Below are 12,084 nucleotides of genomic sequence, written 5' to 3'. Positions count from 1 at the left end.
TTCATTTGCAAAGAGCTGCAATGTAACCAGAAAATAAGAAGCATGCACTGCCTGATAAATGTCACAGCTCTAATGTGCAGCTGAAGTCATACTGGTGGCAAGCCAAGGTTGATGTTCTGTTCCATTTCCATCTCTTTCCATTCTACACCCAGCTATGGAATGGATTCTATGTTCAGTCCACATTAGGAAAAGTGTAAGGCAGGAGTAGGAATAACCCACTTACTGAAATGGAGTGACTGAGGGAACAATGACTCTGTCAAGGCTACTGGTTTTCAAGTCCTTGACTAGAGCCTGCTTTCCTTTCCACATTTTATCCTCAGTGATGATGCTGCATTGTTGTGGAAAACAAAGCCTCCTGCTATTGCAAAGCTGGGAGCAGCCACTTACACCAAGAACAAAGCTTTGATCTTCGTGTTTTGATATTCACCCTCTGCAGTGGTGCATTTTGGGAACAGAGAATAGGTTTGTACTATTTTTAGGTGCATAGAATTGGAATAGCAGAAATGTCTCCTTTTCAATTTAACATGCTGTTAGCTAGTGGTTGGTTTGATAGTTCTGTGTTTGCTACAAATCCCTGTGTGTTGGGGGAGAGCAGTAAGAACATGTGGTTTGGCACAAGCATGATAGAAATTAATGTGGGGTTTTTTTACTTCATAAAGGAGAAAAAGTGTATTGATCAATAAGCAAGTCTAATTCAAAATAGAGGAGTGCTCTGTGCTGTGTAAGTGGCTCATATTGTTTATTCCAGGCAGTCACAGACAAACAAATTGAATGCATATTGGCAATGCAATGTCGAAAATTCTGGGAATATATCCAATCAATTCCTAAAATATTGCTGCAGTTCAGATGTTGTCATGGACATGACCAGCAGACCATTTCTTTTAATTCTTGTTTTTATGAAAACCTTTAAGAATCAAGACTTTTCTGTGATGTTCTCTCATTTAATGCAAAGTTCATGGACACAAAGTTTCATGGCATGCCCAGTCCTGCATGGTCTGAGGAACCAGCAGCATCACACCTGCTGGCTGTCCAAGAGTCTTTACAAACAGGGAGGAATTTCAGGAGACTTTGTACTTGGTGAGCTCTGTTCCTCTGTCAGCTCAAGAGAGGAAACACCCACCTCCCTTCCAAGGATGAACGTTTAATGTGGCTCATAAAGCGTGCTCGCTTTTAGTTTTCTGTGCCATTACCTGTTCCGGCATGCCTGCTGTCCACATCTGTTTGAGGTGACCAGCTCCCAGAGTGGAAGGATGATGGGCTGAGAAGCTGCCTGGGCTCCATGCAGGACATGAGCCAAAATTCCCATGGGAATGTGCCTGAGAGGGCTGTCCAAGCACTCCCTGAACTAAGGCAGGTTCTGTGCTGTGACCACTTCCCCAGGGAACCTGTGGCTTGCCCAAGTTTTCACAGAAAGGACTACTCAGCACTGAGCTTTAATGCAGATTTGATAATAGCCACTCTAGCATTATTCTGCATCACAGCAAAGACATTCCTGGACTTGTGGAGAGATTCAGCATAAAGGGAACTTATTGTCCCAAAGGGAATTCTGGGTGATACCATAATGTAAATAGAACATGGGAATGCTAATAAAGAATAAAGTGAACAGTGCTTTCAGTTAATAATAATTGTGAACACAATATTTATACTCCACATATTGTATTTTCTCATGCAGTGGTCTTTAAACTAGAGATATGATAGCTGTTAATCTAAGAGTTACTATATTTTAATTAGGAATTATTCTCCTCCAGAGCTTTTATTGGTCCTTGTTCTAAGAGCAAAAGTTGTTGAACCTTTTAGTCAAGACAGAAACCATTGTGAAGGTTGAGAAGAAAAAATGGAACAAGAAAAAATAATGCATTTTATTCTTACTTCTCTTTTTTTCTTGAAATATTGGTAGAGAAGATTCGTGGAAAATACTTAGGCATTTTTCTTTCCCCTGGAAATATAAGACAGGTCCTTTGTTTATTGTTACAGTAATATGTTCTTATGTAGCTATGGCACTTCATTTTGTGGCATGTTATTGTTAAACAGTGCCAGGATTCTGATGGCAGTCATGTAGGCTAAATAGTTACATATGAATTTTTTTTTATTGCTATATAACTCATGGTCCTTCTCCTTTTTGTTTGCCTCCTTTTAGATTGACAATTTGAGAATTCTGGGTAGCTGTGTGAAGGCTACTCCTGTTTTGCTGTTGCTTTTGTTGGTCCAGCTAGTTGGAACCCTGAAGCCTGGAAGTTTTGAACTTCCTGTGCTTTCTGGCACTGATCCCCAGAAGAACACTGCTTTTGACCTGAGGCCTTGGAGAAGGCTTCCAAAATGGAGTGATAGAATCACTGGTGTGTGGTTTGAATAGAAGTGTGCAATATCACATGGTGAAGGGTTTGGAATTTGGGGTTTTTAGAATATAGTAATAGGTATGGGACAAAATGGAGGTTTTAGGGCATTGGTTTTTTTCCTTCTTGTTGTTCTTCTTCTTGTGTTTGTGTAGTATTTTTTAATTGGATAGAGGGTGCTGCACTGCAGGTTATGGATGTTTGGTCATTGGGTCAGAAGTAAGAATACTGTAGGTGTTAGTTTTTAATTGGTCAATTAGGCCTTAAACGACCTTGTAACAAATGAGATCCATCACCATTTCTGCATTTTTAGCTTGTTAGCTAGAAGTGCTGCAGCACTCACTGTACTATAGACAAGAATTAATAAACAGCCGAGTCTGAACACGAAATACCGTCTCTCGAGCCTTTAATGCCGACTCTGACTGAAGAGGAAAAAGTGAAGATAAACTCTAATACGGCTGACACTTGTTGCTAACACCCAATTCTTTCCCTCCTGCAGAGGAGCTGAAGGAGAAGCTGCAGCAGTACGTGGATGAAGTGAATGCCCACAAGCCTGGTTTCATCAAGGTGGTGCGGCACAGCCGGCAGGAGGGGCTGATCCGCTCGCGGGTCAGCGGCTGGAGAGCGGCGTCGGCGCCCGTGGTCGCGCTCTTCGACGCGCACGTGGAGTTCAGCGTGGGCTGGTACGTGCCTCTTCACTGCCCTGACCCAGGCACCCTGTCCAGCACTGATTCAGCATGGGCTGGTATGTGCCTCTTCCCTGACCCAGGCACCCTGTCCAACACTGCTGGTAAAATTCACCATGGGCTGGTATGTGCCTCTTCCACTTCTCTGACCCAGGCACCCTGTCCAACACTTGGGCTGGTGCATGCTCTTCTCTGACCCAGGCACCCTGTCCAACACTGTTAGTAAAATTCACCATGGACTGGTATGTGCCTCTTCCACTGCTCTGACCCAGGCACCCTTATAACACTGCTGGTAAAATTCACCATGGGCTGGTATGTGCCTCTTCCACTTCTCTGACCCAGGCACACTTTCCAACTGGCATTCCATTCTCAGACTGGCATTCCTCTTGCATTTAGAGGTGAGTTAGAATTCTCAGCTTTTCAATGAAGATTCAGGCATCATCATGGACACAAGCAGGAAAAATGTGTTTGTGCTGTGTAATATGATCTAGATCCATTTTTATGGTTTGAGTTATCTGCTGATCTAATTACAGTGTACTTAAATCATATTGGAAAGCTGCACATTAAAAATCTCCTTCAATAATGGAGCCCTTTGCCCCTGAGGGTGAATGTATTTTCTTTTCATTAAAAATATTATGTTTCTTTTATGTTCTGCAGTGTAAACAAAGAGGTGTTATTTTGGCCGCTCTGCAAAAGTAAACATAACTAAAATAATGTGTTTTAACTCGTTCAGTCTGCATTTAATATCTCCCTTGCTCCTTAAGTAAAAATGATGGTGAAAAGGAAGGAGTTTCTGTCCCTAGGATAGATCTATTATTAACTCTGATCCTGATGTCCTTGATAATGTTGAGAGCCTGAAGTTACTGTTACTTGGTAGCATGGGTATAAATGCTGTGTGATATGCAGATACTCATTTCTTCCATCCACCAGCTCAAACCAAGGCTAACAACAGGGCATCCCAGAGAAGATGTTGCAGTGTGTTATTTTGGGGAAAATCTTGCACTGCCTAAACTCCATCTCAAAGCAGAGAGGGCTCTGAATGGGTAACAGCTTTGGACTTTGCTCTTTCTGAAAAATACAGCATAAGCTGCTGTATTGTTTATGTGGTGGTGAACTAAATTTTTAAAGGCTGCTTCCAAACCAAACTATTCTGATTTCCATCAGTGCTATCCTTGTATCATTATAATCTTAACATTGTATTTAATTTTTTTTTCTTAGGGCTGAACCAGTGCTCACCAGGATAAAAGAAAACAGAAAAAGAGTCATTTCTCCATCATTTGATAACATTAAGTATGATAATTTTGAAATAGAGGAGTATCCTCTCTCAGCACAGGGCTTTGACTGGGAGCTGTGGTGCCGCTATCTGAACCCTCCTAAGTCCTGGTGGAAACTGGAGAACACAACTGCTCCAATAAGGTAACAATGACCTGAGTTAGTGTCACTGGCAGTGCTCTCCTGGGTGTGACAGGGGTGAGTGGGCTCAGGTGTCTGATGGGTTTCACTGACTAAAGTTGAAATACTTAAACGTCCTTGAGCTGTCCTCTTCAGCTTTGTCCTTAACACCTACACAGTCATCAAGAAAACTCTTGTTTTCAGTAGATCTTTTTAAAGGTTTTTAAAGGAAACTCTTGTTTTCAGCAGATCTTTCTAAAGGAAAGTCTTGTTTTCAGTAGATCTTTTTTAAAGGAAACTCTTATTTTCAGTAAATCTTTTTAAATAGGTTTCCTGCTGAAGTGGAATGGTAGGCAGGGTTGCTCAGCACCACTGCTTTCTCCAAATGTATTGCCTGTTAATTTCATGCTCACAGGCCAGAAGTGGAATTTTCTTTGCAGTTACATGATATAAGCAGAGCTGATCTGACACCTGTATTCTTTATAATGCTGTCACATATTTGTACAGCTGTGCTGTGCTAGGAGTTAATGTTTGGTCACTGACACTGAGAGCAAAGGCTGTATTGGGTCCTTTGGGGCAATCTGGGTCTGCACTTTCTTACCATGTCCAGAGTGTTGTGAGGCTGGTACAGAACAATACCTTTGTGTCAGGGTATTGAATGTATAAGGTGTATATAGCCTCTGAACCACTCAGCAGTTCTGCTGAGATTGCAGCCCTCTCTTGTAGATACACATTCATTCCAAGGATGAATGTGCCACTGGTACCTGTGCTCTAGATCCCCTGGAAAAAAGTGTGAACACAGTTTTCACCACCTGAAAAGCAGAACCTCAAACAGCACTGGCAGCTATTTTTCATCCAGTAGCTCTGTCTTTTTTCTCAGGTTCTGTCAGTTTAACACTCTCTAAATTGCACTGACCCAAGAACAGGACCTAGAATTGGAAAGCAGGAGATAAAAATGAACAGGTTTGCCAGAGACAAATGTAAAAAGGGGTGATAATTTCCACAGCATTAGAAACAGTTATTGCTGTTAATGTGTTACCACTATAAAAACGTTCCTGTGAAGACAGGTTGAGACAGTTGGGGTTGCTCAGCCTGGAGAAGAAAAGGCTCCAGGGGATTTACAGCACCTTCCAGTACCTAAAGGATACTTTTTATTTCCAAGAAAGCTGGAAAGGGACAAAAGTAGGTAGTGATAGGACAAGAGGGAATGGCTTTAAATCAGCAGGGCAGGGTTATGTTAGATATTAGGTTGAAATTCTTCACTGTGAGGGGGGTGAGGCACTGGCACAGGTTACCCAGGGAAATTGTGGATGCCCCATCCCTGGAAGTGTTCAGGGCCAGACTGGATGGGGCTCTGAGCAGCCCCATCTATTTGAAGATGTTCCTGTTCATGGCCAGGGTTTGGATGGGGAGATCTTTAAAGCCCCTTCCAGCCCAAGCCATTCTCTGATCCTGTAATTAATTATATAGAATAATTATTATGATTTTTAAAATTAAAAGCATTGAAACACAGAGTAATGAGCAAATGTACTGTTCCATTTTCCCCCCAAACTCTGTTCTGTATGAGGGCTGGGGAGTGAATGTCCTTTATGAATTTCAGGTTTGTTCCCTAGCCCTTTCCCTGGCACATTTTTTTAATTCAGTGCAATATGCTGCATGTGTGTGTTGGATAATTAAAACAAACACACCAACAAACAAAGCCCATGTGTATTGATGGATGGTTTCTATCATGCCTCCATTATGCTTTTAGAATTATAGCAAAAGGAAGCAGGTGCTCTGAGAAATGCTTAAAAACAATAACAAAAGCAAAGGTACCTATCATAAAAGAAGCATAACTTTTGTATTGATGTTAACTGCTATCTTTTTCATTAATAAACACATCAGAAACAGTCTTTCAGTGTTACAAAGTGGGTACTATAGCACTCAGAGGCATTAATATATGGATTTCTGCAGAACTGTACAGTCTGTAATTAAGACAGCCTTTGATCTGTGTGAAATCAGCTGTGTCCACTAGCTGTAGCTTGAGTGCTCTCAGTAAAAGCAGGGTGATTTCCCCTGTACTGTTCATTAATATCCTGTCATTACCAAAGGGCCTGATACCAGCATAATAATCTGAAAAGACTTACTTATTTCTTGCAATTGTGGATTATAAGGTAGGAGAAAAATGAAAAGGCTAAATGACTCTGTACCCTTCTCCACTGCATCTCATAAAGGTGAAATTGTACCGTCTGTGGCTGAACTCTTACCTGATTCAAATTGGTTCTGTATAGTAATAATCACTTGGTTCAGAGTGTGACATAAATAGAGCTTAGTGACCCAGTGAGGCCATGTGATGTGTTTAAATTTGGCTCAGGACAATGGACTGATGTTACACTGTGCTGGTAAAGGCAGACTTTTCTGGATTCTGTGTTAAAAAACCTTACCTGGATGGTCCTATTCAAGAAATAATCTCTTTTTCTATGTAAGTTTACAGACACAAGTTTCTTAGCTATAGCTGAACTTGGCTTCTGGCTAAACACACAGAACTGTGCATCAGTGGGTATCACTTGCAATTGCCACAGATCAGAGACTTGAGGACTTAGCAAGGACAGAGACTGCACTGGCTGGTGCCTCAGGAACAAAACTGGGCTCCTGGGTCTGGCACTGTTAGCACTGAAATCCTGGCTGCTCTGGGGAATATTTATGTCCAATCATTTGACTCTAATTTCCTTCAGTGGTGTTCATTTCACTTCAGAATTAAGAATATTAGAAGGCAAGGCTCAATAAAACTCTTTGAGAAATACTTTCTTAAGAATCTGTTTTGCTGCATCATTTTATCTAGCAATGATAAATACAATCTGTGTCTGAATAATAAAATACTTCATAATTTATCTGCTAATTTTGATTGCTGCTGGTTTATTCTTCCAGAAGTCCTGCATTGATTGGATGCTTCATAGTAGATAGAGAATACTTCCAAGAGATTGGATTACTGGATGAAGGCATGGAAGTATATGGAGGAGAGAATGTGGAGCTTGGAATCAGGGTAAGGAAAACAATCAGTCAGTACTGGTGGTATATTTAAAATACAGCTTGCTACCTATTGCAAGGAGAAAAGCAGTTCAAACATGGATGATGGCATGGAAATAGATCCACAGCTCTGCAGACATGTAAATTTGAGGAGAGAAAGGGGAGACAAGAGCAAAAGCTCTATTTATAGAACTTAATCTGGGACAAGGGTAGAAGTACAGAATTTAAGATTGTTCTTTCAGCAGTGCTAGAATTTTGCAGTTACCTAAAACTCCCTGCTCACCTGTGACCCCAGACTCAGTAAGGAGAATAGTTCCTCACAGGTGTGATGGGAAAAACCTTTCTAGATTACTTTGTTTATTTAAATTAGGAAAATCACTGTGGAGCAAAGTGGGATATAGAGGCATTCATGCTGCCTTCAGAGGGAAGGGAATTCAGGTATTCAATATGTGCATATATTTTCTTTTCCCATTGTACACTCTTCAGCTGTTTACTGTAATGCAGTATTGTGTGTGATTTGTGTACTTCTTTCTGTTCTCTTTGAGAATCTCTCAGGTTTTTGATAAGAGCAGAATTCTTAGGTAGATAATGGTGATGAAAAATGGTGTGATGTGTTATAAAACTAGATTCTATACCCCACTATGAAATTTAGAGGAAGGTAACATTGTGTTTTGAGCCTTTTAGTTGCCAGAATAAAAGCACACTGTTGTACAATAGCAAAAAAAAAAGAAACATAGTGTAAGAATATAGAATTATCTCCTGAGACAGCAAGATATAACAAAAAATACTCATTTTTACTTCTGGTTTCTTGAAAATCTTTTTTTTCCTGCCTGTCAGAAATAAAGAGTTATTTTAGCCCAAGTGAAACACACACCCCCTTTCAGCTACACTAGAGCACTTTTTTAAGGAAAGGGAGAGAGAAATGCAAGACTGCTTCTTTTAATAGCACCATTCTTCTCACTGTGAGGGCCAGAGACCTGCCTTCTGTTTCCAAAAGCTTATTTTGCAGCTCAGTGTTGCAATGAGTTGAAAATTAACATCACTTGGATTTTTCTGTTCTTTTTACAACTGACAAAAACTTTGTTGCGAGCACCAGCGGTTTTCTCTCAGCTTGCATCATGAGATGTACCCTGTCTGGTCCACAGTACTTGGCCTGGGAGGAGCTGATTGTTGGTGTGGTGATAGACAGGACCAGAGAGACACAGTCTGTGCATAATTGACATTTTGGACTAGGCTGGATCCCTGGAATGAGGCCTGATACTGCTCTGATTTCCTTGTGGCTTTTTGTCTGTCTCCAGGGAAGCAGTGCCTGTCCTACATAAAAAACTTCCATGTACAACAGATTGTAGTGTGCAAGGTAGCCTAATATATACTGCCTTGTCTGACTTTATGCTGGCTTGGATCTGTGTTCCTGGCTATATGCAAACTAATTACAGAGCTGTAATAAACAGATGTTTTAGCAGCTTCTCACAATCCTCAGTGTGTCTGAGATCATGCAAGGATGAGACTCAGCGAGGGGAGACCTCCTTGTGCCCTTCAGCATCCTCAGGAGGGGAGGCAGAGGTGCAGGCACTGGTCTCTTCACTCTGGTGGCCAGTGGCAGGAGCAGGGAATGGCCTGGAGCTGTGTCACAGGAAGTTTAGGCTGGATATCAGGACAAGGTTTTTCACCCAAGGGTGGCTGGGCTGGAACATCTCTAGATTACTTGTGTCCCTTCCAACTGCAGGACTGACAATGAATCCCTTAATCAAATTGTCATTCATCCACACAAACTACATTATGATTACAGTATTAGTGCAGTAAATAATGTTTCCATTTTAAAATGCTGCTCTCCAATTTATGGCTACGTGTTCCTCACTGCACCTCATCTTTCATTGCTGTTCTCATTTGTTTTAAGCAGTATCTAGTTTTTTCTAGTATTCTGCTGTGTGATAAGCATTATCACTCAGGATAATGGACAAGCAGACATTGTCTGTCCAAAATGGCCTGCTAGGGAAATTTTATGCATAAGCTAGTAAGAACAAACACCTAGAGGAACTGGAGAGTTTATTTTTGGCTGCATAAATAGCAGCAGATGTTAGGATCATTTGAGCTACCTGTTTATCTGAAACATGGCAAGTAGAACATGGTCCTGTGTCCTTACATTACTGATTTTGTTCCAGAGGATGTAAAACTGCTGTGAGGAATTAGACCCTTACAAAATGGAGACTTTTCCCATTATCCTCACCCAAGAGTTATTTTTGTCACCTCATCATCTGCACAAATATCTACTTATTTGTGTTACATGAGTGCGTGAAAATCCCCAACTATTGGAAACTGTATTTGAAGTATCCATTGTTGGTAAACCATAACAAGCCACAGACAGCAGGACTTTGGAGGATTATTATCTTGATTCTAAAGAATTTGTTTCACTACTCAGCTCTGTTGATCTCTGATTTAGAATACTATTTTAACTTCTATGATTTTTACCCTTGTCTGTGACTTTGTAACAGAATTTGTAAAATACTAGACATGTATTATTAAATAAATATTAATAGAGTTTTTTTGCCTTGAGCTAGAAGCTGACAGATGAGTTCAGAACATGAATGCATTTGATTCTCAGAAGAAACACTTTATTTACTCCTCGAGCAAACATTTTCTTGCAAAGCTATTTATTTGCCCCATAAGACAAAAAGAGGCAGGCTGGTTGATGCAAGACTTGATAGAATCCTCTTTGAGCAGTTCAATCACTTTAACTGGGATTTTTGAAAGATTCATTTACTGTGAAGCAGCATCATATTTGTAAATTCAGGTTAGGATGAGTGGTGCTTCTTTTTGGTTTATGTTCAGTCATTCCCAGTTGAATGGACTTAAGTGTGCTTTTAAATGGCCAGATTGCATTTGGAGGGCAGATTGGAATCAAATTCTCATCCATGTGACAGAGCAGGAGCTGTGTTGGTAACTGCCTTAAAGTGGAAAAAGTGTAAGGCTGATTCTCAGTGCCATTTGGGCTCAGCCTCTGGGCTGTGCCTGCCCAAGCAGCTCTTGTGGCCATGGGGGATCCTACACATCCTCTGCAGTGGTCTGGATGCAGTCAGATTCTGCTTTGGATGGCTCAAGTCTGGTTTGCAGGAGGCTTCTTAAAGGCCTCTTCCAATTCCTGAAGTCAGAAAGTTTTCCATCAAAAGCAACCTTGTAGCAATCCTTTTGTCTTTTAAAGCAGCCTACATGCTTGATAAATGCTCCCAAAAATCTGTTACACTAAGTTATTTTGGCCACTTTTAGGGATGCCTTAACAAATACTCAGTGATTTGCCTCAGGTCCTAGACTAAGTCATCATCAGAGTCAAGGGAATGCAAGCCCAGGCTTTGACTTAGAGTAATTCTGTCTGTCACAAAGACTTTGTGCTTGTAGATGAATTCGTGTTCACTAGGATATAATGGCCCTGTTAAGTGGGTAAGAGGAAATTTTATTAGAAGGTAAAAGCTCTTTAAGGGAAAAGGATTGGGTCTTGTTCCCACTAAATGGTATATCAGGACTTTACATCAGCTGACCCAGGAGGAAAATTGCACTTCTAGTCTGAGTATTGCACACTACTTCTGTACAGTATATTGCTGTAGTGAAATTAATTGCTTCATTTCTTTCTAGTCGGGTGGTTTGTCTGCAGACCTTTTGTGAAGCTGATGCTCTTTCTGTCGGTGGAGAACTAGAGGAGTGCAGTTAATGAGTAGAGATGGAGAAATAAGTTATTTGAGCAGGAAATAGTCCCAGTGTTCTTTGGGGTATTTTCCATACATTAGGGTCCCTTTGTGGCAAAGCAAGCAGATGTGAAATCTATCATGCCTCTCTCTGATCAACTGTTTTTGAGTTCCAGAAGTTACTTCCATTATTTGGTTTTTTTTTTGGGGGTGAGTCTTGTTTTGTTAGTTGTTTGGGGTTTTTTAATGTGTTTTTGTGTCTTATTTTTTCTTTAACCTCCTCCCCTCATCATGTACTTCTAGGATCATGTTTTTTTCATTGCCTGTTAGTTGAGTGAGTCTCTCCCATTTGGTGCATAGAAACTGATATTCCAGCCATTTCCAATCCACACTGAGATCTTTCTCACCTGAGATCTTTTTTTACAATATTGCCCTTGGGATGGTGTTCGTTTTGTTAATCGCACTCAAGTGAAGATATTTACACTTGTCCCCACATCTCCATATTTATCTGGAAACATTTAGCCATTTTTCCTCTTTCCCTAGAAGTTTCCAGCAATTTTACCTGTCAGTGTTCCTAACACAGGCCATAAATGATATGAAACTGTGTCTGTATTGCATGTAGATAGATGTCTGATTTTATTAAGGAAAGCCTTTGCACAGTTCTGGGCATGGCTGGGGTAGAGATAATTTTGTTCCTAGTAGCTGCTGCAGTGCTGTGTTTTGGGTTTAGGATGAGGATAATGTTAAAGCACACCAAAGTGTTCAGCTCAGTGTGGTTTCACTGCACATGGGCTATTCTGGGTTACTTTTTCTTCTCCTTCCTGCCATGCTCTTGGCTGCCCTGCCAGCTGTGGTCTGCCCCACACCTGCTGCCTCTGAACACCTCTGCTTCAGGAAACTTCTTCTCTCTTAATTGCAGGGTTAATTCTAATGCTAATCAGTTTGTGATTTACCATTAGTGTTAATCAGTTTGTGATGATTTACCTGCTG

At 40.9% G+C, this 12,084-nt stretch overlaps 1 protein-coding gene across 2 annotated transcripts in view; it reads left to right on the top strand.

The window, feature by feature from the left end:
• The window catches only part of GALNT18 (polypeptide N-acetylgalactosaminyltransferase 18), a 194,604-nt gene that overhangs the window by 122,063 nt on the left and 60,457 nt on the right, over positions 1-12,084 (top strand). For both annotated transcript variants that reach the window (XM_056492990.1, XM_056492992.1), the window contains exons 4-6: positions 2,833-3,016; positions 4,238-4,435; positions 7,319-7,433. In XM_056492990.1, coding sequence (XP_056348965.1) covers positions 2,833-3,016; positions 4,238-4,435; positions 7,319-7,433 — 497 coding nt within the window. The remainder of the gene's footprint in view (positions 1-2,832; positions 3,017-4,237; positions 4,436-7,318; positions 7,434-12,084) is intronic.

The sequence above is a fragment of the Oenanthe melanoleuca genome, chromosome 5 (assembly GCF_029582105.1).
Source record: "Oenanthe melanoleuca isolate GR-GAL-2019-014 chromosome 5, OMel1.0, whole genome shotgun sequence".
Classification (NCBI taxonomy): Eukaryota; Metazoa; Chordata; class Aves; order Passeriformes; family Muscicapidae; genus Oenanthe; species Oenanthe melanoleuca.
This window is presented reverse-complemented; position numbering and strand designations above follow the sequence as displayed.